The sequence below is a fragment of the Bos indicus genome, chromosome 8, assembly GCF_029378745.1.
Source record: "Bos indicus isolate NIAB-ARS_2022 breed Sahiwal x Tharparkar chromosome 8, NIAB-ARS_B.indTharparkar_mat_pri_1.0, whole genome shotgun sequence".
Lineage (NCBI taxonomy): Eukaryota > Metazoa > Chordata > Mammalia > Artiodactyla > Bovidae > Bos > Bos indicus.
This window is the reverse complement of record NC_091767.1, coordinates 94,353,151-94,373,141: the sequence shown is the minus strand read 5'-3', so window position 1 is coordinate 94,373,141 and position 19,991 is coordinate 94,353,151. Positions and strand designations below refer to the sequence as shown.

Genomic DNA, 19,991 nt, shown 5'->3' with positions numbered 1-19,991 from the left:
CTGGAGTGGATGTGGAGAGAAGGAAACCCTCCTACACTGTTGTTGTAAATTGTTGCAGCTACTATGGATAATAGTATGGAGGTTCCTTTAAAAAGTAAAAATAGAGCTGTTATATGATCCTGCCTCCTTATGGCAGAAAGCAAAGTACTAAAGAGCCTCTTGATGAAAGACGAGAGTGGAAAAGGCTGGTTTAAAACCCATTGTTCAAAAACGAAGATCATCACCTCATGGCAAATAGATGGGGAAACAATGGAAACAGTGAGAGACTTTATTTTGGGGAGCTCCAAAATCACTGTAAATGGTAACTGCAGCCATGAAATTTAAAGGATGCTTGCTTCCTGGAAGAAAAGTTATGGCCAACCTACTCAGCATATTAAAAAGCAGAGACATTACTTTGCCAGCAAAGGTCCATCTAGTCAAAGCTATGGTTTTTCCAGTAGTCATGTATGGATGTGAGAGTTGGACTATAAAGAAGGCTGAGTGCTGAAGAATTGATGCTTTTGAACTGTGGTGTTGGAGAAGACTTTGAGAGTCCCTTGGATTGCAAGGAGATCAAACCAGTCAATCCTAAAGGAAATCAGTCCTGAATATTCATTGGAAGGACTGATGATGAAGCTGAAACTCCAGTACTTTGGCCTCCTGATGGGAAGAACTGACTCATTGGAAAATACCCTGATGTTGGGAAAGATTGAAGGCAGGAGGAGAAGGGGATGACAGAGGATGAGATGGTTGGATGGCATCACTGACTCCATGGACATCAGTTTGAGCAAGCCCCAGGAGTTGGTGATGGCCAGGGAAGCCGGGTGTGCTGCAGTCCGTGGGGTTGTAAAGAGTCAGTGACTGAACTGAAACTGAATGATCCTGCCATCACATTCCTCATCATATATCTGGGAAAAAACATGGCCTGAAGCGACAGTTGCAGTTTACAATATCTTATAGTTTTGAATGACATTTTGTGAAGTTGTTTTCACATGGTAATCTTCTCTATTTGAATTTTGTGTCTGCAGCAGCTTTGAATTCTGAGTTTATACTCAGAATATATACTATAAATAAATCATAACTCATATTCCATCAGAGAAGTTTTTCCTACCCAGCATGTTCCTCACAGCAATTTTTACATCCTTGTTCCTCAGACTATAGATGAGAGGATTGAGCATGGGAGTCATCACTCCATAGAGGAGAGAGATGAGGGCCTCAATGATGTCTTGATTATCTGTACCAGCGGAGCTTTTAGATTTGGGCTTAGCATACATGAAGAAGATTGTTACAAAGAATACAATCACTACTGTGAGATGGGCTGAGCAGGTGGAGAAGGCCTTACGTTTTCCTTCAGTGGAAGGAATTCTTAGAATAGTGGCAACAATGAAAATGTAAGAGATGGAAATTACTAGCAATGGAATAACTAGAACAATCAGATTTGACCCTGCCATGCTGATCACATTAATTGAAATATCAGCACAGGCCAATTTTAGGATAGCCAGAAAATCACAAACAAAATGGTTAATTACATTGTCAGCACAAAATGGTAATTGCAATGCAAGAGATGTCTGCACCACTGAGTCAACAATACCTGCAACCCAGGATCCAGCTGCCATGGGCATGTAAGCACCTTTTCTCATGATGACAGGGTATCTCAGTGGGTAGCAGATGGCCACATAGCGGTCAAGTGCCATCATGCCCAGAAGTACACACTCTGTGGCTCCCATGGCAAAAGAGAGAAACATTTGCACCATGCATCCAGAGAAGGAAACCCTTTTCCTTACTGTAAGAAAACTGTCAAGAATTAATGGGACAGAGGAGCTTGTATAGCAAATGTCCAGGAAGGAAAGATTACAGAGGAGGAAATACATGGGGGTGTGCAAATGAGAATAACAGATGATTACAGAGATAAGGACTCCATTTCCCAGCAGGATCATCAGGTACATACACAGAACTAGCACAAAGAATACTGTCTGGAGCTCTGGGTGAGCAGAAAGCCCAGTCAGAACAAATTCTCTCAACACGGAATCATTGGTTCTTCCCATGTTGTGTATATCCTTTCTCCAGCAGCACTCTATGGATAATACAATAGATGTTTGTTAATTCAGTGTCTCCAAGAGCTCCTGTTTTAAGAATCATATTCTTTGTTATTAAAGTGTTAGTTGCTCAGTTGTGTCCAACTCTTTGTGACCCCATTGCCTGTAGCTCACCAGGCTCCTCTATCCATGGGATTCTCCGGGCAAGAATACTGTAATGGGTTGCCATTCTCTTCTCCAGGGGATCTTCCTGACCCAGGAAATGAACCTGGGTCTCCTGCATTGCAGGCGGTTTCTTTACCAACCGAGCCACCAAGAAAGCCCTTTGTTATTTAGTTCTGTATTTGAAAGCAACAAGATAACTCTGAGACAATCTCTTACTCTAAACCTTGACTGCTAGAGCAGGAATCCTAAGATAATTTTCTCAGAGTTAAGAGGGAACACTTTTTGATTGTAGGATGCTTCGATCTCAAGCCAGTTTATTGCCCTTTCTAGTGGTTCTACTTCTTAACACATTGATTTAGTATCAGTGATCTGGATGCAGCAGGCAGATAAAATTTATTTGCAAGTGATTCCTGTGCTGTGTTTTTTGAATTTGTAAATTTGAATTACATTTTAAAAATGTTTTAAAGGTAGTATATAAGCTGTAAAATTATTTTCAGCTTGTGTTCAAAAAAACTGTAGTATTTGAAAACATTAGATCCATTTCCATTATGGAGCTCAGGTATAACTGACTCATTAGGTTTGAAGCACATTCTCCATCTTACCAGAGTGTACCAGAATACCATCCTCTCTCTTTTCTTTGCTTGTCAATGGAGATGATTATTAGTTACCAATTGGTGGCTCAATGGTAATGAATTCACCTACCAAGGCAGGAGCCTTGGGTTTGATCCCTAGGTTGGGTAGATTCCCTGGAGAAGGAAATGGCAACCTATTCCAGTATTTTTGCCTGGGAAATCCCATGGACAGAGAAGCCTGGTAGGCTACAGTCCATGGGATCACAAAGAATCAGATACAACTGAGTGATTAAACAACACAGTATATCTACATTAATAAAAACATAAGATGTAAGGTTTAATCTTATTTTATGGAAGAAAGGGCCCATGAAAGCAAAAATGTCTAGAGTTCATCAAAGTCTTAATGCAGTCCTGTGTGACTAAGTCTCTTTTAGAGCTCAGTATCCTTTGGTGGTAGTTAGTCATTGCATATTGCCCCATGAGGACAGTGGCCTCACTGAAGGGACATGTCTTTGTATCACTACAGTATCTAACTCCCTCAGTATAATGAGGAATTATGTGTTCAAGTAAATGTTTTTTCTTTTTTAAAATAGAAAATAAATGAATATATTTATGAAGCCATTTTTATTCTGAATAGAGAATTGTAATATTGTGTATTGTAGGCCTCACATAATTTATTTTTACCTATGTAAGAACTGTCACTTAGGGAATCAACTCTAGTAACAATGTTTTTATTCAAAATATGTTTAAATACTACTGATATGCAACTAGCATTTTTCTTTCAAAAATAATATTTATAAGAAGGATAATATACAAAGCAAATAAAAGAGAGTTTCTCTGATATAAGTTACACTGGTTTGGAGGGAAGAGAAAAGCAATATCTCTTCAGGGTCTTATTCACTCATCCTCCTTCAATTTTATTTTTATAGAATTCCAAAGGGCATAGTTTGAAAACCACCAATGCAATAAATAATAGATAATTTTAGTAAGCTGCATTTTAAATAATTTTATTAGCAACAATAATTATAAAATAATTATATATTGATTAATTTATGCCAGATACATTTCTAAAAGTTTGTGTTCATAACAATCCAAGGAAGGACTGTTATTTTATGGCATATGGATTGTTCTTCCTTAGATTTTTGTTAAACATCACCAGTAAATCATAATATCAGTAGATGAAAGAAAATAAAAAGCAAAGAAAAACCATAGAAAAAATGAAAAGACAACCTAGGGAATGGGAGAAAATATTTGCAAATGATGCAACAGATAAGTGTTTATTCTCCAAAGTGTAGAAACAGCTCATACAACTCAACAACAAACAGCAAACAACACAACTGAAAAATGGTCAGAAGACCTTAATAAATATTTCTCCAAAGAAGACAGATATGGTCAGTAGGCATATGAAAGGATGCTCAACATCCTTAATTATTAGAGAGAAACACAAATCAAAACTATAAAGAAGTACCCACCTCACACTGGTCAAATGGTCTTCATTAAAAAGTCTACAAATAACAAATGCTGGAGAGGATGTGGAGAAAATGGAGCCCTCTTAAAGTTGGTGGGAATGTAAGTTGGTGCAGCTACTATGGAAACTGTGTGCATGTTCCTCAGAAACTGAAAATAGAATTTCCATATGATCCAGCAATCCCACTCCTGGATGTATACCTGGACAATACTATAATTAAAAAAGACACATGATACATGCACCTGCATGTTCATGGCAGCACTATTCACAATAGCTAAAACATGGAAACAACCTAAGTGTCCATCAACAGATGAGAGGGTAAAGAAGATATGATACATGTATACAATATAATACTACTCAGCCATATAAAGAACCAAAGAATGCTATTTGCAGCAACATGAATGCAACTAGAGCTTATTATACTAATCAAGGTGAGTCAGAACGAGAAAGATGAAACACCACATGGTATCACTTACACATGAAATCTAAAATATAGCACAAATGAACCTATCATTTGGCAAAACTAATACAATTATGTAAAGTTTAAAAATAAAAAAAAAAAAAATAAAACAGAAAGAGACTCACTGACAGTGGTTGCCAAGGGGGAGGAGGGCTGGGGAGGGAAGGTGTCAGAGTCTGGAATTAGCAGATGTAAACTATTGTATATAGGATGGAGAAACAACAGGGTCCTACTGTATAGTACAAGGAACTATATTCAATATCCCATGATAAACTATAGTGAATAAGATTATAAAAAAGAACTTATCTCTGTGTATAATTAGTTACTTTGCTGTGCAGCAGAGATTGGCACACATTTTAAGTCAACTATACTTCAATTTTAAAAAAATGAAACAAAAGAAAGTGAAAAGCAATTATTTCAAGAGAGGCACAAAATAAATTTGGTGAAGATCAATTCATAATTTTAATATAAACTAGTTGAAGTTCACAAACAGAATGTTATTTCCTAATCTTGAAAGGAAACTATAATAAAATCTACAGGAAATTACTATTCACTAATAATTAATGGAGACAGGTTATACACTCTGATTGAGATCTGAATTAAGATAAGGTTGCCTAGTTTTACAGCTGCAAGGGCTTTACAGATATCATTAAAAATTATATAGCATAGCAAAACAGGAGTAATTAAAAAGTATAGTATGTTAAGAAATGGGATAAAAATATAAGGCTTCCATTTTCCCCAAAATTAGTCTACGCAGTCAATTAAATGCATTCTAATTTTAGCTGGATTTTTTTTGAGGTATATGAATATCTGTTCTAAAATGTAAACTGAGGAATAAAATTGTACAACTTGCACACAGTTTTATAAAAGAAAAGGAAGAGGAAAATCCATATTTAAAACATGCCAAGAAAGCCACAGTAACAAAAATTTTATGATAATGGTGCAGGAACATTTAAATAGTCTGGTAGAAAAGAAAAGAGATCTCAAATATAGACATATGGTTTTACTGGAATGTGGCATATTGTGTTGTAATACTAAAACAGTGGGGAAGTGATAGCTCAGTTGGTCATGTTAAGAAAATGTCTTTATATATGAAAAAAATAAAAGTTGATCCTTGTATTATCATACATACAGTTGGAAATCAAATATATTAACAACTTACATGTGAAAAATTATTAAATTAATAAGAGTATAGAAAATCTTGAGAACTTTTGGTGGAGGAAAAGCTTTTAAAACTTAGAACCTTAAACTAATAGAAAATTGATCAAAGGATATCAATTAGTGATTCACAGAAGGGTTGATAAGTATATGGAAAGATTCTAAAACTTGGAAAATCTGAAAAATGATTACTAAATGTTCCATATCAGAAAAATTCTCATTGAAATATCCATAAAGTATTCCTTTTCTTTAAAAAAGTACATGTATCAAATGCTGCCAAGCATGTGGGCAGGTAGAACTCTGATGGGAGTGTACAGTGATATACTGGAAAATGCTATGGATGTATTAAAGTTGGACAGGACCCAGTCATTCCGGTCCTGGGAATATGTCTCAGGTAAGTTCTTGCCTATGACTGTAAGGGGATAAGCATGAGGATGTTCATCCTTGCATTGTTTCTGGCAAAAGCAGTTTGGCAGCATCTTTGATATTCATCATCTGAGGAATTAGTCTATCATATGTGAGCATGCATTATAGAACAGTTTGCATAAGTGCGGAGCAAATGAACTAGATGTCAATAGCAACATAAATAGATCCTTATAAAAGTGTTGAAAAAAATAAGCAAAGTTGTGATTAGTAGCATGGTAAAATTTATACATCAAATTTAAATACATATTGTACAAGGGTTCATTCATTTTTTAGGGAAGGAAATGATAGTAGAATCTGGTTTTAGGAGAATGTAGGTGACTTTTTAAAGACTGAGGAAAGTAATGTACATATAAAAAGAAAAAATACAGAAGAGCATGATTAACTAAAACCTAAGTTTTAAAGCAAAACGAAAAAATCATAGAGAGCAACATAAGGTATACGCATATGAAGGAGCTCTGATCAACAATACAGTTTAATAGAAGGAACTCTCATATATATAAAAGTAAAGGAAAGTTGAGTTAAATATCAAAGAAAAGGAAAATTGAGTTTTGACACCATAAAAACAACACATAATGGATTGGAAGAAAACATAAGGCATTTAAAAAACAGTTTAAAGCTTAGTTAGACAAGATAATGCAGATAGTTTTTAATTTAGTTAAAAAAAATCAGTCATAGATTGGTTGGTCAGCATTGAAAAATGAAAGGATATTTCCAGGGTCAATGAAGGGCAGTGCTCATCCAGAAAATTTTAAATCAAGGATAACTTTGAAGGGACTTGGTGGTCCAGTGGTAAAAAATCTGCCTGCCAATGCAGGGGACTTCAAAGAAGGGGAGATCATGTAAGAGAGCTCTAGGGCAATATTTCATTGCATCAATTGAGTTTGACCTTGATGAGCTGAGGGGGAATAGTCTTAGGTAATGGGTTGAGATAAAAATGCATCAGTGAGGCTTCTGGAAAAGAAAACAATGCATAGGGGTACAATAGTCAGAAAAATAAAGAAAAAGAGGAACAAAGTTTTGCCAGTTTGTAAAGTACATTAAATATAGTATTCATCAAATATAATTTATTCTCCAGGCAATTGGGAAGCTTTGGAATTTTGACCAAGGGAATATTAAGATGAAAAGATAGAAAAAGGTTAATATGGAGACATTATTCAGGGTCATGTACTTTTCTCACCAATATTGAACTGTGCTTTGTGGGTCTGTAAACATTGTTTTTGAGGGCAGTCATTGGCTCCTCCTCTAGCTTTTAGAGAACCTGACTCATTTGGATTTACACACAGAATAGAAGTAATAACTTTATAGAGCTATTGCCAACTGGGTGAAGAAGAACGTATTAATTTTGTCTTCAGTTATTCTCCATATTCCCTAGGATGTGTTGACCATTGTAAGCAATAGTAGCCAAATGTACATGAGCTTAAAAAAATCTGGTTGTATCTCTTATGAGCTCTGTGACATTATGCTCACATTTTTAAGCTTCTCTCAGCAGCTGTGTGCTCACCTGTATTATGGAGCAGCTTGGTCTAAATTTATCTATTATCACACATGCTAAGTTTATGGAATAGAGTAGGAACTTAAGAAACATTTGACCCTTCCTATGGTCATAATTGTTGTTCTTCAGTTGCTAAGTCCTGTCTGACTCCTTGTGACCCCATGAACTGCAGCATGAACTGCAGGCCTGCCTCTCCTTCACTATCTCCCTGAGTTTGCTCAAACTGATGTCCATTGAGTCAGTGATGCCAGCTAACCATCTCATCCTCTGTCATCCCCATCTCCTTCTGCGCTCAATCTTTCCCAGCATCAGGGTCTTTTGCAATGACTCTTCTCATAGGTGGCCAAAGTATTGGAGCTTTCGCTTTAGCATCAGTCCTTCCAATGAATATTCAGGGTTGACTTCCTTTAGAATTGACTGGTTTGATCTCCTTGCAGTCCGAGGGACTCTCAAGAGTCTTCTCCAGCACCACATTTTGAAAGCATCAATTCTTCTGCACTTAGCCTTCTTTATGGTCCAACTCAAATCCATACATGACTACTGAAAAAATGATAGTTTTGATGAGATGAACCTTTGTTGACAAAATGATGTCTCTGCTTTTTAATACACTGTCTAGTTTTGTCATAACTTTCCTTCCAAGGACCAAGTGTCTTTTAATTTCATGGCTACAGTCACCATCGGCAGTGATTCTGGAGCCCAAGAAAATGAAATCTACCACTGTTTCCACTTTCTCCCTATGTATTTGCCATGAAGTGATAGGACCAGATGCCATGATCTTCGTTTTTTGGATGTTGAGTTTTAAGCCAGCTTTTTCACTTTCCTTTTTCACCCTCATCAAGAAGGTCTTTAGTTACTCTTCACTTTCTGCCATTAGAGTGGTATTATTTGCATATCTGAGGTTGCTGATATTTTTCTCCCAGCATTCTTGATTCCAGCTTGAGCTTCATCCAGCCCTGCATTTTGCATAGTGTACTCTACATATAAGTTAAATAAACAGGGTGACCGTAAACAGCCTTGACGTACTCCTTTCCCAATTTTGACCCAGTCCTTTGTTGCATGTCCAGTTCTAACTGCTGCTTCTTGACCTGCATACAGGTTTCTCAGGAGGCAGGTAAGGTATTCCCATCTCTTTCAGAATTTTCTTCAGTTTTTTTGTGATCCACACAGTCAAAGGCTTTAGCATAGTCAATGAAGCAGAAGTGGGTTTTTTTTTTAAAAAATTCCCCTGTTTTTTCTATGATCCAACAAGTGTTGGCAATTTATCTCTGGTTCTTCTGTCTTTTCTAAATGCAACTTGTACATCTGGAAGTTCTTGGTTCATGTACGGTTGAAGCCTAGTTTGAATGATTTTGAGCTTTACCTTGATAGCATGTGAAATGAGTGCAATTGTACAGTAGTTTGAACATTCTTTGGCAGTGTCCTTCTTTGAGATTGGAATGAAAACTGACCTTTTCCAGTCCTGCGGGCACTGCTGAGTTTTCCAAATTTGTTGGCGTAATGTATGCAGCACTTTAACAGCATCATCTTTTAGGATTTGAAATAGCTCATCTATAATTCCATCACCTACAGTAGCTTTGTTCGTGGTAATGCTTCATAAGGCCCACTGACTTCACATTCCAGGATGTCTAGCTCCAAGTGCGTGACCACCTTGTTGTGGTTACTCAGTTCATTAAGATGTTTTTGTACAATTTTTCTGTGTATTCTTGCCACCTCTTCTTAATCTCTTTTGCTTCTATTAGGCCCTTGCCATTTCTGTCCTTTATTGTGCCCATCTTTCCATGAAATGTTCCCTCGGTATCTCTAATTTTCTTGAAGAGATATGTAGTCTTTCCCATTCTCATGTTTCCTGTATTTCTTTGCATTGTTCACTAAGAAGGCTTCAGTTCAGTTCAGTTCAGTCTCTCAGTCATGTCTGACTCTTTGAGACCCCATGAATCGCAGCACGCCAGGCCTCCCTGTTCATCACCAATTCCCGGAGTTCACTCAGACTCACGTCCATCGAGTCAGTGATGCCATCCAGCCATCTCATCTTCTGTCGTCCCCTTCTCCTCCTGCCCCCAATCCCTCCCAGTGTCAGAGTCTTTTTCAATGAGTCAACTCTTCACACGAGGTGTCCAAAGTACTAGAGTTTCAGCTTTAGCATCATTCCTTTCAAAGAAATCCCAGTGTTGATCTCCTTCAGAATGGACTGGTTGGATCTCTTTGCAGTCCAAGGAACTTTCAAGAGTCTTCTCCAACACCACAGTAATTCAAAGAAGATGTGACCTTAAATTATATTCTTAGGAAACTGAATTCCAAATTCTATATCTTTCACATGCTGTGGACAAGAGGGCTGCACTACTTTTCAGAATCTAGGTTTACTCATCTATTATCACAAGCTTATTCATAGATTCCATGAGTGAATCCAGAGATATGATATAATGAAAGCACTTCGGAAGCTAAATGTAATATTCAACATTAATTCATTCAACATATGTGTAGCAATGGCTTTTTGTGCCACAGAATATAATAAGGATCAGTGGGGAGCAAATGAAGTCGTTACAGCCATCTATTTTTCTCAAGACTGAAGGAGAATTCTTCATACAAATATTTTAGTATATGTTAAACAACTTACTGTTTTCTTTCATATGACTTTACAATTTTGAACCTTACAAGGCATTTTCCTAAGCTCCTGACTTTTCATTTTAGAAACAGAGAAAGCAATTCTGAGTGAAGGTAAATTACTTACTCAGAGTGAAGGTAAATTACTTACTCTGTTCTTGCCTAATTAATTATGTGTAGGAAGCAAGTGTTGACTGGCTTTAAAGGTCACTCTCTTTCCAAACACTGTGTTATCTCAGATAGGGGAAGTGTGCTGTGTTAATTTTATTGGTTTTAATGGCAATTGGAGAGAGGCTAAATTAAGTAAAACTTGGAATCCAAACAGAATAACGGGCATATGAATAATATGACAACCACAGATTTATTTGATCCAATGAGCCAAATTCCTCCTATAAACTATATAGCACTTAGTACAAAGTAGGAATAAATGGAATACATGCTTTTTTCCCTGGAACATTTGTGTTATACAAAGTTAGTAGAGTAATCCAGGTCAGTAGTAATCAAAATGAGGGATAAAGGGCCTATGGTGGACTTTTGCTTCTACATAATTTACTCTCCGGTGTCAGAGTTAACTCTGGAGCTCAGGGGCATTTGATTAAGAGGTACTGATTTTGTTATCCTGTCCCAAGGAGCTTCCAGAAAGCGTTCATGGAAGAGGTGGTTTGTGTTTATTCATACTACAAGTTTAGATATAGGTATCATATTGTTTGTCATAATTTGAATCAGTACTTATTTTGAATATAATCATTTAGGTGATATGGTATCTCAGGTATTTTTAAAAGCTTTTAAAAACATATTTTTAAATATGGTGGTCATAGCAACAGCTAAAGATGCTGAAATGATTGCATTGCAGTTCCATTCATTTAGGACAGATTAATATTTTTGACAGGTTATAGGTCTAATACTAGCATTCAGATTGCTTAGATCTTGAAGAAAATATCAGATAACACCTGTTTTTCAATAATGTCTCTAAGATCACTAATTAAAGGAATCTAATGTTCTCATTCTATCTGCTGTGGGAAGGGCAGGAGAGGCAGAAGTGTTTTTGAAGAGGAAGATGTAGCAACTGCTGCTGCTGCTGCTGCTTAGTTGCTTCAGTCGTGTCCGACTCTGTGTGACCCCATAGACGGCTGCCCACCAGGCTTCCCCGTCCCTGGGATTCTCCAGGCAAGAGTACTGGAGTGGGTTGCCATTTCCTTCTCCAATGCATGAAAGTAAATAGTGAAAGTGAAGTCACTCAGTCGTGTCTGACTTTTATCGACCCCGTGGACTGCAGCCTACCAGGCTCCTCCACTGTGGGATTTTCAAGGCAAGAGTACTGGAGTAGGTTGCCATTGCCTTCTCCGAGATGTAGCAAAGAACACGGTATTTTATTTTAGAATACCTAGGTTTGAAAATGATTTGGAATATTTTTTTCTCTTCTTTAAATGCAGTCAAATCATACCTCAGATCTTTGATGTGAAAATTACCCATCAATGGTCTAAAATATAGCATGGAACATTATGACAATAAATGATGAAAACTTGAAAGATGAGAAATTAGATGTATGCAGTTAAGCATATAAAATTGGTATCTTACCGAAATCTGAGAAACAGTATTTACAGCAGGTGAATATGGAACATTTTATCATTTATGTACCTCTGAGCCTGAGGAATGGTTTCTTTTCCTTGGTTTGAGATCAGTCTTCTTCCTTAATTGCAGATTGGTTTTACAGACTCAAAAAATGCTTTCAGTTTTATGTATAATATTCAGGATAAAGAGAGGAGATATTGGTAAGCATTAGATAATAATCAGGGTGCTATAATTACTTTCTTCAAGTTTTGACTTATCAGTAGATTATTCCTCAGGTAAAACTCATAGATGAATCTATTAAAAATATTTTTCCTCTGAAGTCCAGAGTTTCTAGTTTAAGCTTAGGAAAAAATATGTAAAATAACTCAGAGATTCTTGGGGACTTTGTGGTTGTCTAACTGCTTTTCTACATTTTGAACTCCATAAACATCCTCTGAAAGACCAGCCATTAGCTTTCCAAGGCAATTTATAAGCTTTTTGTGGCAAGTCAGGGAGGGGTTCAATATTTGAAAGAAAATGAAATTAAGAATGTAAACATGGAGGATTAAAAACTTTCCCGAACTCCAGGGGGAACGGAGTTAGATCCAATTATATCATATAATTAGCATGTTCTTGTTGTAATGCAACTCAAATATGAAACATGTATCACTGTCTACATTACCACAACATTTGAAGATTTTAAGACCCAAACAGAAAAAAAGTCATTAAATAAGTATTAATGATTTGGTGGCAGAGGAGTGGTATCATTTGAAAACTTACATTGTTTCATTTGCCTAGTGCTTTCAAATATCAAATGTGTTTCTTAGAATACTATAGTGAGTTAGTCGAATTATTCCTACTGCACAAATGTAGAGGCTCAGACTCTGAAAGTTGAAGTATTTTGCGCAAAGTTGTTCAGCCATTATATGAGAAGGTAAAAATGATCTCAAATTCAGCTTTTGTGACTTTAGTCCCTGCAGTCTCTCTGTAACATTGCCCCATCTAGCACTGATAAGAGCTTTGAAATGAACTTCTAGAATTTTGCATCCCCACTCTGCAATGGATGCAGGAAAGTTAGTAGAGAAGAATGTAAACAACTGAAACTGACAATTAAATGTCAATAAAAAGTTAAAACTGAACTTCCTCCCCCTCTAGATCCAAGTCAAAGCTGAAACGTATGGAAGAATGTAACCTTTTATTAAAAACAATCTCTCTTTGATTTTAATAACAAAGATTGTACTCAGACTCAACCTTTGTCCCAGAAATGATTTTGCTTTTCTCAATCACTTCCTGGTAAAGCTGTTTAAGATAAGCCTACTTTTTCAAGTTGGTAATTTCTTTTTAATGTTCTAAATATTTTTTTTCTAAATTTAGTTCACTTCAAATGCTATAAATTGTTTTCCTTGGGCATCTGACATTTAATACCAAAGAATAATAAATAACACAAAATCGAGTGTCAAGAGAAGAGCATTTCTCTATATATTTTTCATGTATTTAACTTTCTGATCCTAATTACAATTTTAAGAGATACATGCTTTTACTATCTTCATTTTAAAGATTTGGAAATTGAGGAAATAAATAGTATTCATTGCTTGAGATACACACACACACCCACACACACATGCACATATATATGAAACAAATTTTCCTAAAGGGACAAGATATATTTGATGGCAGAAAACTTTCTATTTAACTTTTCTGTATAACAACATGGTGGAAATTCAGAATATATACTTGTTAACCAGTGGACAATATACCGTATACATTTAGTTCTTAAAATACTGTGTATAGTTTGTATATTATGAACTTATATCTTGCTTTAATATTTACAGCAACTGAAGTAGTAATTTCTAGTAAAAGACCACCAAAGAATTAAGGGATGTTGGAAAGAAGAAGGACTTGAACTCCCTTTCTCCAACATCTTTTGCTGTGTATTCAATCTGAAAAACTCAAAATCTATATATTTTATGTGCTATTCTGCATTTTTATTGACAAGGAATTGACATATAACATTGTATAAGTTTGAGATGTGCAATGTGTTGATTTGATACACTTATTTATTAATAATGCAATAGAATACTACCATAACATTAGCTAACATTTTTATCACATCATATAATTATTTTTTGATGGTAAGAACTTTTAAGATCTAGTCTTTTATAAACTTTTATGTGTATAAGATAGTTTTGTTAACTGTAATAAAAATGCTATACATTAGATTCCCAGAATGTATTCGTCTTGTAACTGTAAGTTTATACACTTAGACCAGCATCTCCCCATTCCCTTACTCCATAGCCTCTGTTAACCACCATTCTACTTTCTGTTTCTGTAAACTCAGCACTTTTAGATTCCACATGTAAATGATATCAGATACTTACTTTGTCATTCTTTTGTCTGACATCTCACTTACCATAATTCTCTCAGAGTCCTCCATCCGTGTTGTTTCAAAAGGCAGGATTTCCTTCTTTCTCATATCTGACTATTGTTTCATTGTTTGTATATACCATATTTTCTTTATCATTCACCACTTTGACAGACACCTAGATTGCTACCATACCTTGGCTATTGTGAATAATGCTATAATAAACAAGCAAGTGCAGGTATCTTTCTGATATCCTGCTTTCATTTTCTTTGGATGTATACCCAGGAGTGGGCTTTGTAGATCATATGGTAGTTTTATTTTTAATTTTTTGAGAGATTTTCATACTATTTTCCTGGTTGCTGAAGCAATTTATATTTCCACTGACAGTGCACAGGCCTTTCTTTTTCTCCAAATCCTTACCAACACTTGCTTGCTCTTGTCTTTCTGATAACAGCCATTCTGACTAATGTGAAGTGCTCTCTGATCATGGTTTTGATTTGCATTTCCTTGAAAATTAACAGCGTTGAGCATCTTTTCATGTACTTGTTGGTCAGTTGTATATCATCTTTGGACAATGTTCAATTCCTCTGCCCATTTTTTAATTGGACTGTTTACTTTTTGTTATTGAGTTGTATGATTTCTTTATATATTTTGGATATTGACCACTTCTCTGATACATTGTTGTATATATATCATACATAGGTTGTATTGTATTCTGTTGTTCCTTTTGCTGTGCAGAAGCCTTTTAGTTTGATGTAGTCCCACTTGTTCATTTTTGCTTTTATTCTTTGTGCTCTTGGTGTCATATGCAAACCTGATTGCCAGAACCAATGTCAAGAAAATTTTTCCTTATGTTTTCTTCTAGGATTTTATAATTTCAGGTATTATATTTAAGTCTTTAATTTATTTTGAGTTAATTTTGTGTGGTGTTGGATAAGGTTACAATTTCCTTTTATTGCATATAGCTTTCCAGTTTTCTGACAGAGTTTATTGAAGAGACTATACTTTTCTAATGGAGTATTTTTGGCTCCCTTGTCAAATATATTTTGACTGTATACGTGGGGGTCATTTCTGGGCTCTTTCTTTTGTTCCATTGGTCTGTGTGTCTATTTTTATACCAGTACCATGCTCTTTTGATTACTAGAGTTTTGTAATATAGTTTGCCCCCAGGAATGCCTTCAGTTTTGTTCTTTTGTCTCAGGATTCCTGTATTTGGGATTTTTTATGACCCCATACAAATTTCAAGATTTTTTCTAATTCTGTGAAAAATGTCATTAGAATTTTGATAGACATTGCATCGAATGTATAGCTGACTTGGGTAGTATGGATATTTTAACAATATTAATTCTTGTCATATAAAAATTGAACTATTTTTGGATTTGTGTCTTCTTCAGATCTTTGATTTCCTCAAAGTGTTATAGTTTCACTTTCATGGCTAAATTAATTCTTAAGTATTTTATTATCTTTGATGACATTGTAAATGGGATTGTTTCATTTATGCTTTTTCAGATATTTTATTGTTAGTGTATAGAAATGCACTGAATTGTGTTTTTTCAAAAAGCTTATGTTGAAAGTTTAGCCCCCATTTCCCTCCTCCCCCCAATGCCTAGTACTTTAGAATGTGTCTGCATTTAGAGAAATGGCCTTTAAAAAGGTGGTTAAATTAAAATGAGGCCATTAGTGTAGGTCCTTATACAATCTGAGTTGTGTCATTATAAGAAAAGAACATTTGGATGCACACAGATACACCAGTGATGCTCACCCACAGAGGAAAAGACATCATGAGAAGGTGAATATCTGTAAGTTAAGGAAAAGCATTAGGAGAAATCAAACTCACCAACATTTTAGACTTCAAACTTCCAGAACTGTGAGCAAATAAATTTGTTTTTTTTTAAGACATCCAATCTGTAATGTTTTGTTATGGCAGCCTTATAAAACTAGTTTAACCTCTTTTTCAGCATTGTTAATAGAGGAAAATGATAGAATGAGAAAGGCTAGAGGTCTTTTCAAAAAAATTGAAGATACCAAGGGAACATTTCGTGGAAAGATGGGCACAATAAAGGACAGAAATGGCAATGACCTAACAGAAGCAGAAGAGATTAAGGAGATGTGGCAAGAATACACAGAATTGTACAAAAAAATCTTAATGACCTGGATAACCACAATGGTGTGGTCATTCACTTGGAGCCAGACATCCTGGAGTGTGAAGTCAAGTGGGCCTTAGGAAGCATTATGATGACCATAGCTAGTGGAAGTGATGGAATTACCACTGAGCTACTTCAAATCCTAAAAGATAATGCTGTTAAAGAGCTGCACTTATTATGCCAACAAATTTGGAAAACTCAGCAATGGCCACAGGATCGGAAAAGGTCAATTTTCATTCCAATCCCAAAGGGCAATGCCAAAGAATGTTCAAACTACTGTACAATTGCACTCATTTCACATGCTATCAAGGCTGAAAATCATTCAAGTTAGGTTTCAGGAGTACATTAAATGATAACTTCCAGATGTACAAGTTGACTTTAGAAAAGGCAGAGGAACAAGAGATCAAATTGCCAACATCCTTTGGATCACAAAGAAAGCAAGAGAGTTTCAGAAAATTTCTATTTCTGCTTCACTGACAATGATAAAGCCTTTGACTATGTGGATCACAATAACCTGTGGAAAATTCTTTAAGAGATGGGAATACCAAACCACCTTACCTGCCTCCCAAGAAACCTGTGTGCAGGTCAAGAAGCAACAGTTAGAATGGGACATGGAATAATAGACTGGCTCAAAATTGGGAAAGGAATATGTCAGGGCTGTATATTTTTATTCTGCTTATTTAACTTACATGCAGAATACATTGTGACAAATGCAGAGCTGGATGAATCACAAGCTGGAGTTAAGATTATTGGGATAAATGTCAACAACCTCAAATATGTAGAAGATGCCACTCTAATGGCAGAAAGTGAAAAGAAACTAAAGGGCCTCTTGATGAAGGTGAAGGAGGAGAGTGAAAAAGCTGGCTTAAAACTCAATATTCAAATAGCCAAGATCATGGCATCTGATCCTATCACTTCATGGCAAATAGATGGGAAAAAAGTGGAAACAATGATAGATTTTATTTTCTTGGGCTCTAAAATCACTGCAGACAGTGACTGTAGCCACAAAATTAAAAGATGGTTGCTCCTCAGAAGAAAAATTATGACAAACCTAGACAGCATATTAAAAAGCAGAGACATCACTTTGCTGACAAAGGTCTGTATAGTCAAAACTATGTTTTTTTCCATTTGCTATGTGTGAATATAAGAGCTGGAACATAAAGAAAGCTGAGTGTCACAGAATTGATGCTTTCATAATGTGGTGCTGGAAAAGACTCTTGAGAGTCCCTTGGCCTACAAAGAGATCTAACTAGTCAATCCTGAAAGATATCAACCTTGTGTTCACTGGAAGGACTGATGCTGAAGCTGAAGCAAAGAGCCATCTTATGTGAAGAAGTGATTTATTGGAAAAGACCCTGATGCTAGATTAAGGGTAAAGGGAGAAGGGAGTGACAGGAAGAGATGATTGGATGGCATCACTGACTCAATGGGCATAAGTTTGAGTAAACTCAGGAGATAGTGAAGGATAGGGAAACCTGGAACACCACAGTCCATGGCATCTGGTCCCATTACTTCATAGCAAATAGATGGGGGAAGAATGGAAGCAGTGGCAAACTTGGTTTTCTTGGGCTCCAAAATCACTGCAGATGGTGATTGCAGCCATGAAATTAAAAGATGCTTACTCCTTGGAAGAAAAGCTATGACAAACTTAGCATATTAAGAAGCAGAGACATTACTTTACCAACAAAGTCCATGTAGTCAAAGCTATTGTTTTTCCAGTAGTCATGTATGGATGTGAGAGTTGGACCATAAAGAAGGCTGAGTGCCAAAGAATTGATGCTTTTGAATTATGATGTTTAAGAAGACTCTGAGAGTCCCTTGGACTGCAAGGAGATCAAACCAGTCAATCCTAAAGGAAATCAGTCCTGAATATTCATTGGAAGGACTGATGCTGAGCCTGAAACTCCAATACTTTGGCCACCTGATGTGAAGATCTGACTGATTTGAGAAGACCCTGATACTGGGAAAAATTAAAGGCAACAAGAAAGGTTGGATGGCATCATTGACTCAAAGGATATGAGTTTGAGCAAGCTCTAGGAGATGGTGGAGGACAGGGAAGCCTGGTGTGCTGCAGTCCACAGTTTCGCAGAGTCAGACATGACTGAGTGACTGAACAACAAATAATCATAAGTATACATAAGTAATAGCTATCACAGTGATGAAATTAGGGCAGTTATTAATTCCAACTAGTCATATTCATTCATCTGCCTTCATTCAAAGATTAGGCTTTTACTGTCTTTGTAAGACCAGGGTATATGTGATCTGTGGATGAGGAGATAAAAATTATCCAATTTTCAAAAGCCCTATTTCTATATGGACTCTTCCTAATCAAAGTTTGTATAGCTTTTAAAGTTTTCAGTTATCTGTCCTTGGGTCTATTATCTCCAAGTGGGTACATTTATGCAACTGAATTCACCAAGATCTGTAAGCATATGATTATGCTTTACAAGCTGTGGGTTTGATCCCTGGGTATGGGAAGATCCTCTGGAGAAGAAAATGGCAACCCGTTTCAGTTTCTTGCCTGGAGAATCCCATGGACAAAGGAGCCTGGTGGGCTACAGTTCAGGAGGCTGCAAAGAGTCGGACATGACTTAAGCGACTAACACTTTCATTTTTTTTTCTTTAGTTCGTGAAGATGTCTTAAGGCTTCTGAAAATATTATCAGTATTAATAGCATGGTTTGGTCTGCCTGATTTGAATAAAATTTAGTAGTACACATTGTAGATAATCATTGCTTTCTCATTCTTTTATGAGAAAAAAATAATAAATGATTATTGATTATTTGGTTATTTTAATACATTTAACATTAAGATGGGATAGCTTTACTTTTTCTTTTTAAATGCAATGGAATGGAGGGATTGGAAATCAATGTTAATGGTTTATCCTGTATAAGAAATAATCAATTCCTTTTAAAGTCAACACATACAATGCCTCTGTATTAAACAGATATTGGAACAGATTACAATAAATAAAAATATTTGTGAACAAAGTGAGAAGCAGTGTTTAGACATATTAGTAAAGAAGAAGACAGATTAGTAAAATCCAGGAGAGAAATCAGGACTAAAGCTATATATCTAAAAGTTCTTTGCACAGAGATGGAAATTGAGTCCTAAGTGTAGATGATATGAGTTTTAGGACAAATATGTATAAGATGATTGGTTGTGTTTTTCTATAATTGATCAGAGTTGTGATGTAGGGAAAGAACAGTATACTTGGGATCTGGAGAAAAGAATTCAAATTTGGTTTTCATATAAATGCTGAGTGGTATTGCTGCTGCTGCTGCTAAGTCGCTTCAGTCGTGTCTGACTTTGTGCGACCCCATAGACGGCAGCCCACTAGGCTCCTCTGTCCCTGGGATTCTCCAGGCAAGAACACTGGAGTGGGTTGCTGTTTCCTTTTCCAATGCATGAAAGTGAAAAGTGAAAGTGAAATCGCTCAGTTGTGCCCGACTCTCAGCAACCCCATGGACTGCAGCCTACCAGGCTCCTCCGTCCATGGGATTTTCCAGGCAAGAGTACTGGAGTGGGGTGCCGTTGCCTTCTCCGTGAGTGGTATTAGGTTATGTTTAAACATTAGA

General features: G+C 36.2%; 1 protein-coding gene across 1 annotated transcript; it reads right to left on the bottom strand.

The window, feature by feature from the left end:
• Positions 1-1,061: 1,061 nt before the first annotated feature.
• LOC139184426 (olfactory receptor 13C8-like) lies at positions 1,062-2,024 on the bottom strand. The gene has a single exon (XM_070794181.1). It carries the CDS (start codon positions 2,022-2,024, stop codon positions 1,062-1,064), a length of 963 nt encoding a protein of 320 aa, XP_070650282.1.
• Between the last annotated feature and the right edge of the window lie 17,967 nt (positions 2,025-19,991).